Below are 21,189 nucleotides of genomic sequence, written 5' to 3' on the forward strand. Positions count from 1 at the left end.
TGGACGATCCGACCACACCAATGAATCTTATTCAGTCCTAAAAATATTTAAATTTAAACTCCTCAAGTTATTTATTTTTAATATGTTTTTTTACTTTTTTTTTTTTAATTTTTGGTTTACAGATCTAACAAAAGTTTAAGTCACCAAAAGGAATTTGACAATAATTCAAATAGTATTTAAATACAAATATTTGAGAATTAGATTTAATGGTAAAAGAGATATTCAAGAGTTTTAAAGTTTTAAGTTAAGTCTCGTTATGTGTGAGTTTAGTTCAATTTTATGTTAAACTTATTTAATTACATTTTAATTTATTAATTGATTGTTCAATATTAATTAAACACAAAAATTACTTTCAACCATAATTCTAAATTAGATCTCAAGGAAAATTAATTTATACAAGGTCAGTGGCACAAAGTTATCACTTATCATTATGAAGCAACGTTAATTTTTTTTTTTCAAATTACAAGTATAAGTTGTGCAAGTTAGAGAACTCAATCGCTAGATGTAAAAATGAAATTATCACTATTTTTTTTATTTAGGTATAATTAATCATTTAAAAAAACTTATTTTTTTAATAAAATTTTAAAATTAATTAAGGTTTATCAAAGATAATTTTGGTGTGTGAAAAACAAAATTTGAGTTTAGAAATATTGTTACATGTGAGGAAAGTATAACATCCCATAATGTCTATCCAAAGAATAAGATTAATTAATCTTGTGTTTTCCTAAAATGGTATTAATTAAATGATCTTTTATTCTTAATTAAATTTAATTATTTAAATATTAAAAAGTTTTTAGATATTCTTCAACATTTTGACAGAATCCTTAATAAATTTTCTCACCCTAAGAGTATCTAAGAAATTCATTCACTTTCTTGAAGCGATTCTACGTTAGATTCATTTTGTATCTTATAGGGAAAATTATTTTTTAAATTCTAATAATTAATCTTAATTAAATTTTATCACTTAAATATTAAAAAAATTTTAAGTTTTCTCTATCGTTTTGATAAAATTCTTAAAAAATTTTCTCACCTTGAAAGTTTCAAGATACCAGTTCGTTCTCTTAAAGAAACTCTATCATCGAATTCAACATTTATAAACTTTTTTTTTTATTTTCAATTTTTAGTTTCTTTTATAATATATATATATATATATAAGACTTTATTTTATTGTTCGTTTTAACTAATGTGGTAATTGTAAAAAATGTTAAATGTTGATAGTTTTAATTTCTATTATGTTATGTTTGTAAAGATAAATTTATCAACGCGAATTTTGATTTTATTTATTATAAAAAATATGAAAACAAAAAATACATGTTATGCACAAATTACTTAAGATTCAATATGGTTATATATTTGAGAGATATAAAAAGATAAATTTTAAATTTATAAATATTTCAAAATATTTCAAATTTACCAATTAAAAAAAGTTCAAAAAATCCATGAATTTAAAAAATAATAACAGAATTATATTTATATGTGCTCTATCATCACTTGATTTACACGAATTGCCTGCCAGTCATCCTGGCATATCCTGATGAAAATTTGTGCTTATATGACACAAATTAAATTGTTAAAAATAAAAAAAGATAAAGATTGGGGGAAAAAAAAAACGAAAGAAATAAAGGAGGGATCACTGGCAAATTCACACTCAATTAAATAGCTGATTAGTACAGTAATTTACACTATTGTTACAGCCACCAATTAGTTTTTGGTGAAGAAGAAAAGAACTCAACCTTTTTAATGGGGTTGGCTCATAGAAACCCGAGCTTCGAACCATATGCTTTCTAGGCCCACATTAATTGGTAAGAGTAACATAAAAATTTTGAGCCCATTATGTATAGGAATGAAATATTCTTATCAAGATTTTGGAGAAAACAGGTTTGAAAAAATTTACTTTTGATATAAAGTTTGACTTTGATATAAAGTTTGACCCGTCTCGACTCTAGATTAGTTGAGATTTAAAATGATTATCGACCATCAAAGAATTCAAAACAGAAAAAAAAAAAAATTCTCATCAAGATTTAGCTAAATCTAGTAAAGCATCCGCATGCAGCTAAAAAATATAAAATATTGGACTCTTAAGAGGAATTTTGAACTAAATAATTAAAGAGTACCATTCGATAATTTATGTATTTTTGTTGTATGTATATTGTATTAAATATATATAATATAAAAATAATTATATTTTAATTCGTATCGATATTAGGTCAAACATAATTATACTTATACTCAACCTTTGATTATGCATATCCTTTTTCTGACCAACAATATAGAATGATTACTGCAATATATAATTTCTTTCTAATTTTTATAAAGGCTAAAATGTTAAATACAATTTATAAACTTTATTAATTTTATTTAAATAAGTATTTATATTTTTTTATTTTTTAATTTATATTTGAATAAATTTTTATTTCAAACAAAAATCAAATTAATTTAAAAGCTTATTTAAATACAAATTAAAAGTTAAAAGTTAATTTAAGTATAAATTAAAAATTAAAAATTTATTTGGATGCAAATTAAAGATTGATGGCTTATTAAAATATAATAAAAATATAGAGATTTATTTAAATAAAATGATAAAGTTATTTTTTTATTAATAATCATATAGAAATTTATTTAAGTAAAATGATAAAGTTTATTTTTAATTATTTTACCCTTTAGTATAAATGAGGCAATTTAAGAATTTTTTTTTCCATCAACTTCGATTTTAAAGACCTTGTGGTTTGCAATCCCATCGATAAAAAAGGCTACAAAAGTCTCCGAACAGCTTTCCTCATAATTCTTATTTATTTATCGTTTGTAAACATTTTCTTTGTCAGTTGTTCAGATTCCAATGTTTGTCCCACGTTAAATTTGGACATTTTCCCTCACAACTGGTTTTTCATGTTCGTCCAGATCAAATATATCAAGGAGTACTTGTCTCAAAAGAAAAGTTTCTGCAGTCAACAGTTCTCAAGTAAATGAATAATAGCAAAAATTGTTGCTGGTGTCATTGGAACAAATGTGCATTTTTACCATTCTCCAGGATTTTAGCAAGTATTTTCCGGGAATAATTTGCCTTTACTCTCTTTATAGAGGGTACAATGCCAAAAAATAATACAGATTCATATTGTTTAACATTGGGAAAAATTATTCACAGCTGACAAAAAATGCAGTCAGGCCCCTGGAAAAACCTTGTTGAAGATCTCGTTACCAAAATAAACACAGCCAACAAGTACTTGAAGCCAGAAGAAAGAATTACGGCATTTTTTATAAAGAATGATTACAGTTGTTATAAACAGGTCGGCAGAAGAGCTGCAGACATAAAAGACAAAGGGTTACAAAATGAATAAGATGAGCGAACAATTGTTTGATAATCTTACATGTTTGATATGAAAAAGACAGTTTCAAGAATGAGCCTGCATTCCCCGAAGCATCCACGAATGGAGCAAGCCTATCACACAAAAATGAGGATGATCAGACAAATAACAAGCCAACTGAGGGAAAAAAAAAAAAAAAAAAAACAAAACCATCCATGTACAAAGTAATCAGCAATCCAACCAACTGAAAAGGGAATTGTTCCGTTTACTTCATAGGGAGACAATATTAAAATGGCTTTACCTGTGCTAGAATACTTTTTCCCGTTTGACCTAAAATAACTAAGCCTGCTGTCAGAGCAATCATTGCCCACGCCCCATTAATTGCTTCAATTTGGCGTCTCCTCTAAAATAAAAAGAACAGTTACTGCAAACACTCTTAGGAAAGCACATTGACGCAAAACCATGCCTATGACTGTGCATCTAGATATGTTTGTTACATTGCTGACACTCCTCTAGCAAACCAAAACAGAAAATCCCAGAACAAGAGGAAACAGAAGGGTCATAAATAAAGTAACAGCTTTGATAAACCGTAGATCACGGGAAGACCATATTTATAAAGACTTGAGATTGGGCGAACCACATGCGCAAGTCGAATACAAAAGGACTATCAGAGATTTAGGTAAAATTGTTAATTTCCAATTTTCTATTCGAACTTCAGCGGGTAACGTCCAGCCACTGATATCTTCTTCAGTGGTTGCAATAAATATACGACAAAGGATGCTAAACTCTCATTAACATGAAATCCCTTTTACCCTGAATTTCTCTTTACCTTTAATTTGTTCCATTTGTTTGGCAGCTAATTGTTTAGCTTCCAAGGGTTCAACCATGAAGACTTCGTTACCTGGATCTCCTTTCACTGAAGATACCTATTAGATGCAACATGGAAAAAACCCATGGTCATATACAATATGATATAAAAAGTAGCATGTATTCCTTCTATGAACTAGCAGTTGAAAGTGAGGCTAATAAGGAGAAACAGGGGAAGAAGAAAAATGGTTTCCTTTCTCGGAACTGCAAGTTCATTGAATGACATGACAGACAATTGACAAAAGACGAGTATAATAATAAGGCTGCAACTCCAGCTAATTCGAAGTGATTTTAAAACAATACAGAATCTTCTACCAACAAAATCAAATAACAGTCCACTGCTTTGATTTAGCTAATTCTGAACTAAAAAGGCAGGAAATCTTTTCATAGAGTAACTTAATATTTTGAATTCTTTGATTTTCAAGTATTAAACATCGGGAGGTTAGTATATTAAATATCATTTATAGGCGCAATGAATGCTTTCCTCACTAAGCCATCGACAATCTAATCTGATCATGCCTCACTCTATATCATTTTAGGACTTTTAATTTGATATAATGTTTGTTTCATTATACGGTTTACAGCCGCAAGTGAGGCAAAGAGGCAATCCACGCAGCCAAAAGTAGACAGTAAAGTCATTTGACCAGGGACTTCTTTCATCAAGCATGAGAAAAAATGAATATCATTTTTGTTCTCCATATTCACAACTGATATAAAACCAAGTCATAACAGGATGACAAGTCCATTTATATACTATGTACCATAAATAAGACATTCGCACCTCTAGATCAAACAATACTAAGATTCCGTTTGTTTTGTAAAAAATAATTTTTATATTTTCATGTGTTAGTTTGGCATAAAACCAATTAATCAATGAAAAATAACTTATTGATCAACAAAAAATGAGGCCATTTTTCTGAAAACTAACGAAAAATAATTTATTAATCAACAAAAAATTAGGCCTTTTTTTTATTATTAAATTATCTTCCCCTTTTGATCAAGGAAAGACAATTTTTTAAAAAAAGCTATATAGAACTACTTATTAATATGTTGAAGTATAATTTTGCTCAAAACCTTGTATATAATTTTTTTTTAAGCTTGAACTTAATTTGGTCCGTAATAAAATATTATTATATTAATAAATAATATTTTTATTTAATTTTACTTAAAAAATTAAAATATTAATATTAAAAGTCTTTTAATATTTTAATATTAAAATTATTTTATAATTCTACTCGAGTAAAACTTTGAATATAATATTTTAAGTTCGACATTAATTTGACTCGACCTAAAAAATTATTATATTAATAAAAATATTTGATTTAATTTTAATTACAATATTAAAATATTAACATTAAAAGTCTTTTGATATTGCAATTTTAATATTTTATTTTGTTTATTTTTAAACACAAATATTTTTAATATTTCAATAATAAATAGTATTATATTATTATTTTAATAATAAATAATAACATATATTATAATATTTTATTATTTTAATAATTAATATAATACAATATAATATTTTTATTTTCTTAATATGGATTTTTTAATAATTTCTTAATCTTTTTAGTTTAAAATATATAATTTTATATTTTATTTATTAAGGTATTTATATTATTATTTTAATAATAATAATAAATATAAATAAAAAAGATTTTTGTTATGATTTACTAGTAAATACTTTTAATATAAAATATAAATATTTTAATAATAAAAATATTTTAATAACAAATATTATTATTTTAATATTGATAAAATTAATATTTTAAGAATAATAATACTATTTTAAATATTTTAAAATATTAATATAAAGAATACTAAATAGTTTTATTTTAAATATTTTTATATTGGTATAATATTTTAATACTAAATTTTATTACTAAAATATAATTATTCTTGAATATTAATAATTTTAATAATAAATAATTTTTATATACTTTAATAATTTTTAATATTTTAATACTTTAACAAGTTTTTAGAAAATAACCAATAGAAAATATTTTTCGTTAACTCATCCAAATAATAAAAAATCTATATCTTTTCCAAAAATATAAACATTTTTCATAAAATATTGTCTGAAATCTAGACATAGATATCCTTATTACATGAATCAGTTACTGACTAAATCATTTAATTACATACCTACAAAACCTCTGGCCATATTTAAACCAAATATACTGGCATTATACATGAAGAAGCCTTGGTTGAAGCATGTGTTAGGATTGCCCAAGTAGTAACTAGACTTGAATCTTGGTCCCTTCCAAGTCTCCACCAGGAAAAGATAGAAATTTTAGAATTGGAACCGCCCTAAGATAAAAATCTGTGCTGCATCAATTTCTATCCTCTAGACCTTCGATCATGGGTCATAGACAACTGGTCACGTAAGCAAAATAATAACTTCAAACAAACGGAGCTATTGCGTGAAATTTCATTGCAAACTTTTAATAAAGACCTTTAATAACTGAAATTAAAAGAGGCATGTCCAGGAATTACTTCAGAAAATGCTAAAAATTTAGGTTATACTGATTTTTCTATTAAAGAACTTCTCAGATATTAAAGGTTTAACTTTAATGAGTTATATAGGTTTCCCAACAGAATTCAAGTCGCAAAACTTTGGGCAGCAACATGAAGTAAGAGGCATATCATGGCGTGATGCATTTATTGGAGAGAAAAGAATCAATTTCCAATTTTGTTCTACTACAACTATTTCATATAATGGAGAAAAAAAAAAGCGTATGTAGCAAAGGAACTATATATAGATTTCTCAAGGTAACTCAAGAGGTCCAAGTGGGAAAGTCAACCAGCAACCCTTTAGCATAAACCTATTTTACAGTTTCCCTTTCGTCTAACATCAACTTTTATAGGTTTTATAACCATGAAATTCGAAAGAGTAAATATAAGAATCAAAATATAGTGAAGCAGCAGTTAAACAACGCATTTAAGTATTAGTTTAATGTAGAAACATAAGCATTTATGAGAAAAACAATGATCATTTTAGTTGAGGTAAGTCATGAAAAGATTAAATACATAGTCTGTCTGTAAACAACATATCAGGCCCTGCCCAAATTTTCTCTCTTGTCTTTTTTTTATAAGGAAAATTTTCCTTATAAAAGCTGTGACATTTACAGATAATCAAATTTGTGCAAAGTTCAGATGGTCAAAAATAGAAAATATTTACCATGGTTTGTTAACTTGATCCCAAATACAAAAGAGAGTAGGGTTACAAAAGGAGGATTGACTGGAAATGCAAGAAAAAGAAGCAAACAGGAGAAGTGGGTATTAGAGAAAAAGAAGAGTGAAGCTGACCTGAAGATGGTAGCAGAGCGATGATGAAATTGAAGATTAGAAGATGAGAAGAGGAGAATTCCATTGAAGAAAGGCTGTGGTTGCAGAGATGCGGACACCGCCATCATGTGTTTCGGAGTCTCTTTTTTTTTTTTTTCTGCTTTATCCGTTTTCACAAATTTGCGAACCATCTGCCAAATTATGATAAAAGTTGGATAAATTGCTAAAGCGCCCTTAAAAGGATCCTAAATGATATTGACACCCCTTCGTTGGAAAATTTAACAAGCACCTGAATATTTGCATTTGGACTACTTATCCATTTATAGTAATATTTCATTATTAAAAACATACAAAAAATTTTTAAAAAAAGGATACGAAGTTAAAAGTTTATATAAAAATATTTTTAAATATGTTGTAAATTAAAGTTAAGAAAAATATAATATTTTATTGATAAATTAGTATTTTTGAATTACACAAGATTAGAACCTAAGCGCAAGCTGAACCCAAATCAAGCAAAATTTATGAACATGAATAAACGCATGATCCTTGCATACCTATTATCGTGTGCATTAATCAGAATTGAGAAAAAAAAATATAAATATCGTTATTTTCTTTTATATTTCCATCAACCTAAAAATATTTCTATACTTTTACATTGCTTCTCATCAGTAATTTTTACAGTTACAAATCATGCTCGAAGTTAGAGATAATTAACGGATCGCTTACAATTAAAATGAAAGAAGAAGCTAATAATAGCGTTTTCTATAAGTAATGTTAAATCTTGACATTTGATTTTGGAGGGATCAATTAAAATCACATATATTTTCATTTGTTATATTATTTGAATTCAAAATTGAGTGTCAAATATTAGTACGTGTTGAACATAAATATATTCATTTTTTTTCAAAAATTTTCATATATTTAGATTGTTAGACCTTTGTACCCACATTTATAGTATATTTATCAAGCATCTATATATCAAGGAAAATGAAGAATCAAACAATTAATATTATTCATTTGAAAATTTATCAAACAAAAAAGTTGAAAATGATCACAAATATATAAAAAGACAAGTGCAATCGACTAAAAAAACAATAGATTTTTGTACTTGGTTAAAGATTTGGGACTTGATAGAAAAAATTAGGAAGTTAATATGTTTTTTTTTTTTTATAAGTTTGTATAAATGTAACTTAATTTTTATGATAAATATATTACTTTTACCCTATGTTTGGATTGAAGGGATGGGAAAGAAAGGAAAAATAATAATAATAAAAAGTAATGGAAACAGGAAACCTTTTATTTGTTTGGATGAACTTTTAATTTAAAAGAAATGAAAAAAAGTAAAAATCCAATAACCTTTGATTTTTTTTGTAATTTTTGTTTTTTTAATACCTTAATTTGGGAGAAAAGTTAAGGAAAGAAAAGTTGAAAAAATTTTATTTTTATTATGATATTAGATTTGATTATATAATTGGCATTTCCTATAACCATAATTTTTTTATGAGTATTTTATATAATATTACAGTTTATAAATATTTTATATTTTTTCAAGTCTTAACAATAAAACAGGCCAAATTATTGTCAAAATAAATTAAAAGACTGAATTCAACACAAAATTAAAAGTAAATCAATAACTAACTAATACATCTTACTGTATTAAACATGCTCAATTTTGTTTAAAAAAATTTGTTTATACAAATTAGATAGTATAAAGATATATTTGTATATTTATGTTATTTTATAAAAAAAAGGTTATAATTGAAAAAAAATATTATAATAAATTATTTCCTTTTCTTTTTAGTATTTATCCAAATAATGGTTGTTATAATTCATTTTTTTTTCTTTCCTTTATTAATTTTAACTATCCAAACACGAGGTACATGTACCATTTCCTTTCTTTTAAAAGACTTTCCTTTCCTTTCCTTTATTTATATATATCCAAACATAGCATTAAGGGTTTATGTATAATGATTGTGAATATAATAAATAGATCAATAATAATGTAATTAATTAATTTAAATTACATAATTAAGTTAAAAATAAAAAAATACCAATTTAATGTGAAAATCAATAATACAAATACAAATGAAATTATTATTTTATAGTATATATTAAGGGGATTTCAAAACTTTGGGTGGCTAAGGTCCTTTTATACTAATATGGCGGTCCACCACTGTTTATAAATAGAGTGTTGAACTCTTAATTTGAATTATTAAAATTCAAATTATGATAATCTCAAATAAATAAAACTAATGAATCAAATAAAACAAATAAAAAATAAATTACATAGTCAGACAGCAAGAGATGAGAGATAAAATGTCATCTAAGTTCACTTAATGCTAGTTCCTCAGTTATGTCAAATCAATTTGGTGTTTTAAGTTTCATTTGAATTTACAATCAGATTTTTTCTGATGAGATTGAAAATTATGGTATAGGTAAAATTTATTATTATGACAGTAAAATTGGTTATTGTGGTAGTAATATTATAATCAGTGATGAAACATATATTTAAATACAAATGCAGCAGTGAGGATAAGATGAAGGGTAGTGAAAAAAAAAATGACTAGTAAGTAGCCTAAAGTTTGAATAAAATAAAAAATTTCAATTATTTGACATTTTAAAGTTAATGAGTAATTGAAAATTATTAAAATTATTTTTATGTCAAATAATAACTTTGTTAATAAATAATTAAAAATTAATAAAATGTTAGTAATATGTAAAATAAAATTCTTCTAAAATTAGAATAATATAGTTACACAAATTGAAACTAAATAACATAATATTTAATTATTCATTATTTTTATATGTATTTATATGATAATTTTTTATCAAAATAATAATAATTTCATAAAATAATAATACATTTACTCATCTAAAATAACTAATTTTATTTTATATATTATTTATGTAGTTATTTATTTTAGTTAATTTATATAAATTATAGAGATATTTATTTTTATTCATTTACTAATAATTTATTTCATTATAAAATTTATTATTTTTTATATATTTATTCAATTTATAGTTATATATATTAATTAGTTTATTCTATAATGACAAAAGATATTTATTATATTAAATAAAATAATTTATTTGCAAATTGTTAAAAGGAAAATGGAAAAAAGACTAAAGGAGCATTTGGTTTGGGAAAAGTAAATTTCTCGCTCAAAATCTTATTTTTTATAATTTGATTTCTTAATTTGATTCACAAAAATGTGATTACTAGGGTTTTTAAGATATCTAATAGTGTCCAGAAATGAGAAAGAAGGAGAGAATAAAATACTCTTCTCCCCTTGAAGTTTTTTAAGATTTTGAAAGGAAAGTGAAAATTTTTTCTCATTTATCCTTACTTAATTGTATTTTTAAATTATATAAATAATGTTATTTATTTTAGAAATCATTTTAATTTTTTTAAAGTATTATGAAAATAAAATTTTTCTTAACATATTTTAAACAAAGATAATATTTTTAACACGATACTATTAAAATCTTCACAAAGTTATAATTAAAAATATGATTTTTGTTTAAAAGATGAAATTTTTTTTTTTCATAATTAAACAAAAATGACATTTTTAAAATAAAAAAAATGATCTTTGTTAAAAATATGAAAAATTTTTGCTTTTTAAAATTTAATAAAGTTCACATTTTAAAGATAAAAATATGATTTTTTTTGTAAATATGAAAAAATATATTTCTAAAATTTAATAAAAATGATGTAAATAAGAAAGAAAATGCAGTTTTTATTAAAAATACAATGTTTCTAAATGAAAATTGTAGTTTTTGTTGAAAACATGAAAAATATAGTTTTAAAATTTAATAAAAATGACGTTTTTAAGATAAAAACATAGTGTTTGTTGAAAAGACTATGTTTTTAATATAAAAATACAGTTTTTATTGAAAATATAAAAAAAAAAAATTTTTTAGAATGCAATAAAAAAGTTTTTTTAAATTAAAACTTAATTTTTGTTAAAAAATAACTTTTTTAAGATAAAAAATATAATTTTTGTTAAAAATATCAAAAAAAATAAAATATAAAATATTTTTATTTAATATTATTACGTATAAAATCTAAAATATATTTACTTAATATTATCACACATAAAATTTATTTCAAGGACGAAAACCCTTGGGATAAGAGTTTACATCCTTTCCAATCCCCAAGTCAAATTTATTGTGAAGGTCGTTATGCATGTTTTCTCTGCGTATGGATAATAATATTATAATAATAACTATAATTATAAAATTATATTTGTTAAAAATATAAAAATATTAATTTTTAAAATTATTTAATTTTTAACAAAAATAATATATTATTCACGTGTTATTTGTTATTTATATATTAATATTATGAATGTCATATATTGTTAAGGATAATATAGTAAAAGATTTTATTAGATAATCTTATATTTTTTATGAATCAAATACAAAAATTTTACATGTTCTAAATCAATAAAACTAAAAAATCACACATTTTTCTTCTATATCATTTTTTTCTTAAATTTCTTTCTCTTCCAAAATTTTAAAATCTTTGAAGCAACACCTCCTAAATGATATGGGCTTTTTTCGGCTACACTATGGGAAAAGAAAAGAAAGAAAATGGGTTTAATTAAAAGAAAAAGCTGTTGAGAAGATTGCAAGTGTTCACTGGACCTTTAAGGTCCAGTCCAGTCAGAATTTGGGACTCCATTTCAGAGGAAATAACTCCACCTAGTAATAAGGATTTGATCCAAATAGATAGATCAGCATTGTAGTTGAAAGTGTTAATCGCACTGCACCGGCACCAATTGAGGATCCAAATGGATCCTTTGAAGCTTTAAATTAAATTAGCTTTTTCTTATTTCATTTAAATTAAAAAATTTTTCGAGCCACGTTCGAGATCAATTTTTTATTTAAAAACAATGTAAATTATTTAAATAAGAGTGTATATGCCTTTAATTAGCTTAAAATATAGTTTTAATTGGGAGACTACTTTTATTAATAGTTATATATGTTTAATTGGTTAATAATTAATGATATTTTGTATTTTTTTGTAATTTTTTCTTAAAATATTTATTAAAAAATATTTTTATTAATTTTTTTATAATTTCTTGTAATTTTTTCATAAATTTTTTTAATAAAAATTTAGCTCTCTTTAATACCATAGTGTATAATAATAGATTTAAGTATATATATATGTATGTATATATATATATTTAATTGACTATTGATTATTGATATTTTATAAGTTTTTGCAATATTTCATAAAATATTTTATTAAATTATTTTTTATTTTTATAACATATATTTAATAAAAATTATTAATTAATTACAAAAGCAATCTATTAAGAGATTAATTGCTTCACACTTATCAAGCAATTAGCCTCTCTTAGGAGACAATTTTAATACATTGTTATAGATTATAGATAGAAGATACTGTTGATTATTGATTTTTTTGTAATTTTTTCATAGAAACATTTATAAAAAAATTTATTAATTAAGGTTTTTTGTAATTTTATTCATTTTTTGGTGCACACTGGAGGGTAAACACCTCCGCTACTTCACCATTTCATTCGCCTCATCTTCTTCTCATTTATTAATATTTTCTTTTTATTTTCATGGTTTGGTTGATGGACAATTATGGCGTTGTATAAGCTTTGCAGGGCAGCAGACAACAAGCGGCTAGTCCAGCGAAGAAAGTGAAGTGGAAAATTATATCAGGTGCTGCTTGACATAGTGTAAGGATAATGCACTTGCCGTTTCTTTTTGCCACGTTTTAGGTACTGACACGTATGAGCCGTTTCTTTTTGCCAAGATTCTTTCTGCTTAATGTTTCAAAACTGAAAGATATAGGCTTCCACACTAATTAAAAAAATTATCAAAGGTTGTATTTTTTATTGTAATTAATTAATTTTTTAATATTTATTTATATTTAATTAAATTTTTATTTAAATGAAAAATTAATATTGTTAATTTTTTATTAATTAAAATAAAATTTATATAACATCAATAAAATAATTAAAAATTTATCATGTCATTTAATTAATATATATGAAAATTAAATACTTTTTTTAAATTTTTTCTATTACTAAAATTCCTATAAAATTTAATTGATTAAATTTTTTAAGTGATTTGATTAGATTATTTTAAAATTAAATTGAATTTTTAAAAAATAAAATTTTAATTTATTGTAATAAAATATTAAAAATTTAAATTATTATTAAATTATAATTGAAAAATATTTTTTTACTCTTTAACTATGTTTCAACTATTGTTTATGTGATATAAAATAAATAAATAAATAAATAATAAAAACCTAAATGATCGCACAGGAAAAGATGACAAAAAATAATACGAATAATAAGATATTGTGTTTAACATAATAGGAATTCTAAGAACAACAATTTAATATATATTATTATATTGGAACTACTTAACAGTGTATATTTTCGACATTTTTAAACATTTTCCTAAATGGATAAAATTAAGTGAAGACAACTTTATTCCGGAATAAGGTGCGGATGGAATTGGTGGGCGGTGGCGTAGCATCATTTTGCTTTGCAACTTCCAAAATTCCATTCTTCTCTCTCTTTTCTATTTTTTATTATATTATTATTATTAGAAATAATTTATTCAACCCGGAATCTGCCTTCTGTTTCCTTATCGAACTTACTAGTAATTTATTTGTAGACAATAAAAAATTGCTTTAAAAATTCCACTAAAGCTGTCGGGGCAATTTAAAAAAAAAAAATGGCAATTTAAAATCTACTGTTCCCTTCAAATGCAGGAGCCAGGAGGTTCCGTATTTGAAACTAAAATATAAACAAATCAAAATACTCAAATTATTGCATTAAAAAAATTTAAATTTGACATTCGTTATTAAATTGAGTTCTAACTTGAACTCAAGCCGGATTTGATTAATTTCAAACTCAATTCGAAAAATTGAATTTAATTAAGTTTTTATTTTTAATATTTAAGTTTTTATTATTTTAATATCTCAAATATATATATATATATATATACACAAATAAATAATAAACACAAATGGCTTAATAATCAGCTTCCAAGTTAGCTTCAACCATTGCACCCCATTCTCTACTGTAGCTCCAAATTCAGCTCCTTGTCTGTTTCCTCATGACCAGTTCCTGATTTATCAGCTTCTTTTCCCAGCTCAAGCTCAGCTTACAATTCTGTTGCTGCCTCCTTAGTGTCCTGGTTCCTTGCTCTGCCACAGCTGTCATTGCTAGTTCAACACCACTTTCAGCAATTGCATCAGCTCCCATTATCGTCTCAGTACTCAGTCCTGGTTCCTTCAACTTGATATCTCTGCCGTTAATGACATAACGATTCATCACAAAGATTTTATTATTTTAATTTCCCAACGAAAGCAATTGTTAATCAACAAATCATTTTCACTTTATCATCATATCTCATAGTTTTTTTTTTTTTTTTTGAAGAATTGTAGTTCAATCTTATTAAGAAATACAGAAATACTATTATGTTATATATAACGAAAACGATAAAAATTCAAATAAAAAAATTTTACACCGTAAAATCAGTTACATCCGAACCGCTTGGGCTATCATTTTCACCCTTATTGAGCCGGTTTTTATAATCGCCGTAAAAAACCGTACTAACAATAAAACTCCAAATTATCACCACCCCGTAAAACCACAACAACCCCATCGATTCCCACCCCATCACCACCGCCCAAATCCCCGACTTAACCAAATCGTCACTGTCCGTTAACTTCTCAAACCGATTGCCAATCCATCCCGAGACTGCTACCAACATGCAAGTAATCCACCACCAACAAACTCTCCGCCCCGCCATTGAATTCGACCCGACCCTAAATGCATCCCATCCGAATTTCTCCTCTAAAGTCGACACTACCATTCCCAAACCCAAGACCCCCATTATGTACACTTCGAAACCCAAACCAATTACCAAAATGGATAGGCTTATCCGAGGGTGGTTTCCAAATGCGGCTGCGAAAAGCTGCGGGAGTTGGACGTAGAGGAGGAAGAGGCCGTAGGAACAGAGGGAGGTGACAACCACCCGCTTCCAAGCGAGTTTGAGGGCGGTGGTGGTGGAGAGGAAGGAAGGGCGGTGGGCAGAGGAGAGGGAGAGGGAGGTGACGTGGACGGTGGATATGAAGGACAAAAGAGAGAGAATGGAGGAAGGAAAGGAAAAGAGCAGTTTGAGACGGAGGAGAGACAGTGATTCTTCACGGGATTCTTTCAAGACGTGACGCGCTTCGAAGCGCGTGGAAGAAAGGACAGCAACGTATTCGAGGTGGAAGATGTGGTGTTTGAGAGGGCGGGAAGCGAAGGAAAGGGAGAAGAGAAGGAAAGCAAGAGGGAGGTTCAAGAAAATGAGGATTGGAAAGAAAATGTGTTTGTTTTGCAAGAAAATTTTGAGGGGATCGTACATGAGTTTAAGGAAGACATAAAATGAAGAAGAAGAAGAAGAAGAAGAGAAGTATTTGGCTGGGGTATGCTGATCATGATTTTGGTCCTCTGTTTCGGACATTTTTTTTTCTTTTATTCCTTGAATTTTTTATTCTAAGCTTGGATGGAGTATGAAGAGTGTAATTTAGGTAAGTTTGAAGAAGAATGAGGGAACAAACGAAAGAAATATAGAAAATATAGGGAAGCTTTAGTTAGATTTTAGAGAATTGGATTGTTGTAAGCTGGTTTTCCATAAATAACCCTTTGATGGGGATATTTGTTATGAAAAGCAAGTTTTTTACGCTAAAAAAATGCTTGTTTGATTATCGTTAACATCATCGGTAATAAAATAAAAAAATAATATAAATTAAAATTTTAATAAAAATAAAATATACATTTTGTTTTTATTATTAATGAAATAAATTTTATATAAAATATAATATAAATATATATAAATTATTATTTTATATGATATAAATTGTATAATTCGTATTTCTACCTCCTAATTGGATCTCAAAAGCCATCCTTTTGTTCTCTCAAGGAGATGAATGCTTAAACTTTCAAGTGACTTGAAAATATTTAACTCTCAGACAGTGACACTGGTTGAAAACTAGGTTAGAATTTTAATTTAATTTAATTAATTAAAATAAGCAGGGTTGTACCTTAATGGCAGTGCCGGACAAGAATTGTTGGCTCATTACGATGTATTAATGTACACCAAAACACTGAAATGCTTGGTGAATTCTAAAGATTAAAACATAACACAACTACCAATTCATTATTAGTTTACTAATAATAATAAAAAAGAAATAATTTTGAAAAAACTAAATCCTTACATATAAATCGGATTGAACTGAATTTAAATTTAATTTAGATAAAGTATTAATAAGTTTTAAAATTATCTAAGCTCCACCTATTTTTAAAAGAAATTATTTGAATTTACACATATTTTAATTTTTTAATAAAAATAAAAAAGTTATAATAAATATTAACAATGATAAAATAAATAATCAACAAAATAAAATCTAAAAAATTAGTTTGTTAATTTAATTTAGTATTTGAATGTACTAGTATATATAAACATAAAGATACTAATGTATACATATATATTACTTATTTATTTATTTTTATTTAATAAAATTAAAAACAAATATATATAACAATTATTCAAATCAAGTCTAAACCTTAAATTTCATGCTCAAAACTCTATTCATTTTTCAAACAGAGCTAAAATTTAAGTCCAAACTTATTTATGAGTATAAAATTCGTATCTAAACCCTTTTAAATTTCAAATAAATTTTCAAGCACTTTCAAGCTTGAAAGGATATCCTGACCCTTGAACAAGTATAGAATGGACCAAAATCAACTGCCGTTCGTATGCTTCAACGGATAAATTTTCTATAGAATTATAAATAGGTGCCAATATGTCCGTATAACACCAAACTCTCAGCTGAGCTCCAAAGTGAATAGCTAGTTTTGGCCTTTTGGGAACACGAAAGGACAAGTACGACAGAAGCTAGCAAACTGGAAATTTCCTTGGAACAGTCATCCAATAAAACATTGGACGGCCTGTTTATGAATTTGGCCTACGTGTATGAATAACAGGATCGATACAAACATAGCAAAACGTTGCCTTACAAGATCCAACGAAATTTCCCCGGCTTGGCGCTAAAAGGATTGAAGATGTCTGCTGGTCATGTCTTCTTGTTGGCGATCAGGTCAACAAACGATCGCCCCCAAGTGGATTGGAGGAGTGGATAAAAGGAACAGTAAGAGACGTGGAGTAATGACATTTTAGCTCATCAGGCAATTGGTGGCTTCATAAGCCATAGCTGTTGGAACTCCATTATGGAGAGCTTATTGATGGGAATTTATCCATTGGCATTGCCTGTGAAGGCTGAGCAACCAATAGGTAGTTGATAAAGTTAATGGCAGGCTTGAGGATTGAGATGAGTGGACCATTAGGGCTGGCAAAGCTTTCCAACCAGCGATATACAAGCAGCACTGGGGTTGGGGTTTAAGAGTTGATGGGAGGATACAAATGAAACTAACAATTATTCTATTGCTATAGCAGATGTAAACTACCGAATTCTCAAATTGTCAAGAAAGACCTGAAAGCAAAGATGGAATCTCCTCCAGCATAACAATCTATTTCAACAATGATGGGAGAACGGAAAAGAATAGATGATGCAAAGTGTTTCTGAGCCCCCAATAACAGAAAAGTCGACTTGATAGTTACATCTGACCCTCTGGGGAGAAGGGAGGCTAATATTAAGCTTGTTTCCACCTCCTAGAAGTGGAACTATAGTTAGCAGATGAATGAGAAAAAAAGCTCACTGCAATTTTTCTATCCCATTGTGACAATCAGAATCTGATAAGGAAAACGGAGGCTGATTTTAAGCTTGTTTCCATCTGATAGAAGAGTAAATACGTTTTCTAGATGGAAAAATGTCACAGACATTTTATAATGTCATTTGGACCATTAGACACTGACATTAAGCTCGTTTTCATCTCCTAGAAGGATAAACCACATTGAGGAGAAGGAGAGAACTTCCTAATACTTTAGTATCGCATTAATTATCACCATCCAGTGTCTAACATTATAACTTAGCAACTGCATCATCATCCAAAATCTCCTACAGATTCTTTTTTCCACCCAAAGGCTACCTAGATAAAATACTTCAATCAGGAGGAAAAAAATAACATAAATAAAATATCTTCAAAATTGATAATGACAACAAAACACAGGACTTCTAGTTGAAATCCCCATCCCAGAATTGCACATTTAATCTGAGATCTTTGACTTGGTAAGGTCAAAGAACAATAGATGGAAATAACAAGAAGAATCACTTCCACAAACAATGAAAACCTCAACAAGCCCAAAATAGTTCTACTTCTTTGATTTCCATTTTTATCTATCTATGAGATCAACATACTTCAAAGCTCATAATCCAGATCCAACAACCAACTTCCTCATTATAATCAAATAAAAAAAAGGTACCAACAACCTTTTATTTCATAGTTGTATAGAAAAAAATAAATACATAAATGAAAGGCAATTCAATTATTAAAGTTTTCTATTTTCATGGGCGTTGAACAATTAACAGAAAGTACAAATGTGAACCAAAATTGCAGGAATATTCACATTGATTATTGAGAAAAGAAGCTGTACATTTTATTAGAAGAAAGACCAAAATTTTCCATAGACTAACGAAATTTTATAACTAATGCAAACAAAACACTTACAAATCTAGCAAACCCTGAAAATCTGTTCTTCTTGTACCAAAACCCCATATGCCATTATCTTCGTTATCCAAGCAAACCCTTGTTCTACAAATTGGACAAGCAGCAACTTTCATTAACCAAGCATCCAAACACTTCCTATGAAACAAGTGACCACACCCAACAAGGTTTCTACACAACTGCCCTCGTCCAAACCCATCTAAGCAAATAACACAAGAGTCAAATTCCAAATGGGTTGGTTTTGTTTCCTGGGAGAATCTGAATTGGGGAAGCATTTTGAGCTGTTTTGGAGAAAAGCCAGATGAGGGATGAGAGTGGCCAACGTCGCCGTGACGCTGGTGGCGAAGAAGAAGAGGAAGGAGGAGGAGGAGGAGAAAAGAGGCTAGAGGGAGGAGAAGGAAGAAGAAGGAGATGAGAAACATCATGATTATGGCTTTCAGGATTAAAGACAGGAACTTTTCCTTCGGTTTTGACGGTGAAGGAGGTGAACCAGCGTTGGGGGAGTCGTGGGGATGTGGCGGCATAGCGGAGTTTTTTTCTTAGATTGAGTTTGCGGGCGACGATTGGTGGTAAATAAAAGAAAGAAAATTTTTGGAAACAGAGCGCGAGAGATTTCAGATAATTTATAAGGAAAGGAACCGGTTTTCGTTTTTCCTTTAATTTTTCTATATGGGCTTTCCTTGAAAGAATTAAAGAGTGGGCTTTCCAAGGACTGAGATGTGGGTTGCGGAGGTACGATACCCTGAATCTTTTCTTGTTTCTATTTGTAATGTTAATTCTTTAATCACATGACCCTGTTTTGGACGCTTCAAATTTTACAAGTCATGTACTTAAAATGAAATTCAATTAAAATTTTTTAATGAAAATTTGCCATGCTTTTCTCTAGAGGCCCAAGATGATGTTCCTATAATAACCATTCATCTTTGAAGTTTTAGCTGGGACTGATATTTTATTCCCCAACAAGCCCTTGCTTCTTGTTACCCGTGTTCTATTCCGAATAAGGCCCATTGTGGAAGGAGAAGATATTCAAGGGCCAAGCCCTTGCTTGTTGTTACTTTACAGTCAACTTGTATGTGTACTATTTTCTGCCTCTGTATTCTTTAGAAAGTATGGCTTTTGTTCTTCATTTTTTTTTTCTTTCCACAAGTTTCGTTTTTTATGATCATTTCATGTTGAGACAATTTTAGACAATGAAAATTTGACACTGGGGGAGCTTCTTGAAGATATCTCTGCCTTATTGTTTGTTTCAAATAATTAAGCAAATGATGTAAAAAGATTAGTATGAAGTGTATATTGTCAGTAGAGACTAGAGAGGAATCAACTTCTATGTAAATTATAGTTAAATGGTAGCTATTCTTGTCATTGGGAACGTTGGAAAATGAAACAATCACTTATGGAAGAACTGTTTGACAGTGCTAGAAATGGCGTTTTAGCTAGCTTTTTGCACCATTTTTTAGTGAAGCTTGGAGGTGTACTTGCTACATGTATCATGGCACCCCTTTTATTTGTCTAGTACTTGCGGGATTTGCCAAAATAACCAAAAGGTTTATTGTTTCTAAAATTAGCATTATCTTAATTATACTTTCTGTCATGTGTATTTCGCTTCTAAGAAAATATACGTGAGTGAACTAATCTTTTAATTGTTCTCAAGCTATCTCTTCTTTTGTTGGACCTATGCAAATATATCTACAAGTGATTCTTTTCTTATTTGTGCAGAAGTAAGATCCTTGAGATTAAACCATCTGAAAAGATTGCTTCAGGTACAACAGAGGTAGTACATAAATTATGAAATATAAAATTCTAATATGTGTGTGTTCTTGTGCACTTTGTATTTCATTTTCCCATTTAATTCTTACTATTTGTTTAGCTGAAATGATATAGTTTTGCCTTTTCACAGGATTTACGAATGTTTATTTATTTATTTTTAATCTCATCTACTGTTTTCTTGCTTTTCCTTGATGTTTACCTTTTGATTACATTGCATCTCATTTTCCCGATTATGTGGCCGTGACTCATTTAAAATTGTTCTTTCAAACATCTCTGCTGTTTACAAGTTTTGCTGG

General features: G+C 27.3%; 1 protein-coding gene and 1 pseudogene across 2 annotated transcripts; both read right to left on the bottom strand.

Moving 5' to 3' along the window:
* Positions 1 to 14,390: 14,390 nt before the first annotated feature.
* On the bottom strand, positions 14,391 to 16,176 carry LOC111298950 (uncharacterized). Its single transcript, XM_022893717.2, has 2 exons — positions 14,980 to 16,176; positions 14,391 to 14,759 (listed from the first exon to the last, which is right to left on the bottom strand). The coding sequence occupies exons 1-2, from the start codon at positions 15,963 to 15,965 to the stop codon at positions 14,546 to 14,548; spliced, it is 1,200 nt and encodes a 399-aa protein (XP_022749452.2). The 5' UTR covers positions 15,966 to 16,176; the 3' UTR covers positions 14,391 to 14,545.
* Positions 16,177 to 19,012: 2,836 nt separating this feature from the next.
* On the bottom strand, positions 19,013 to 19,726 carry LOC111298951 (RING-H2 finger protein ATL56 pseudogene; annotated as a pseudogene). The gene has a single exon (XR_016329588.1). The product of XR_016329588.1 is annotated as an RING-H2 finger protein ATL56 pseudogene (transcript).
* Between the last annotated feature and the right edge of the window lie 1,463 nt (positions 19,727 to 21,189).

This window comes from Durio zibethinus, chromosome 18 (genome assembly GCF_047325235.1).
Source record: "Durio zibethinus cultivar Kanyao isolate XHJ-2024 chromosome 18, ASM4732523v1, whole genome shotgun sequence".
Taxonomy (NCBI): domain Eukaryota; kingdom Viridiplantae; phylum Streptophyta; class Magnoliopsida; order Malvales; family Malvaceae; genus Durio; species Durio zibethinus.

Coding starts and splice junctions, on each gene's coding strand:
- LOC111298950 (XM_022893717.2), bottom strand. CDS start 15,965: ATGTCCGAAACAGAGGACCAAAATCATGATCAGCATACCCCAGCCAAA. Junction 14,760..14,979: donor GATGTAACTGATTTTACGGT/GTAAAATTTTTT, acceptor CATTAACGGCAG/AGATATCAAGTTGAAGGAAC.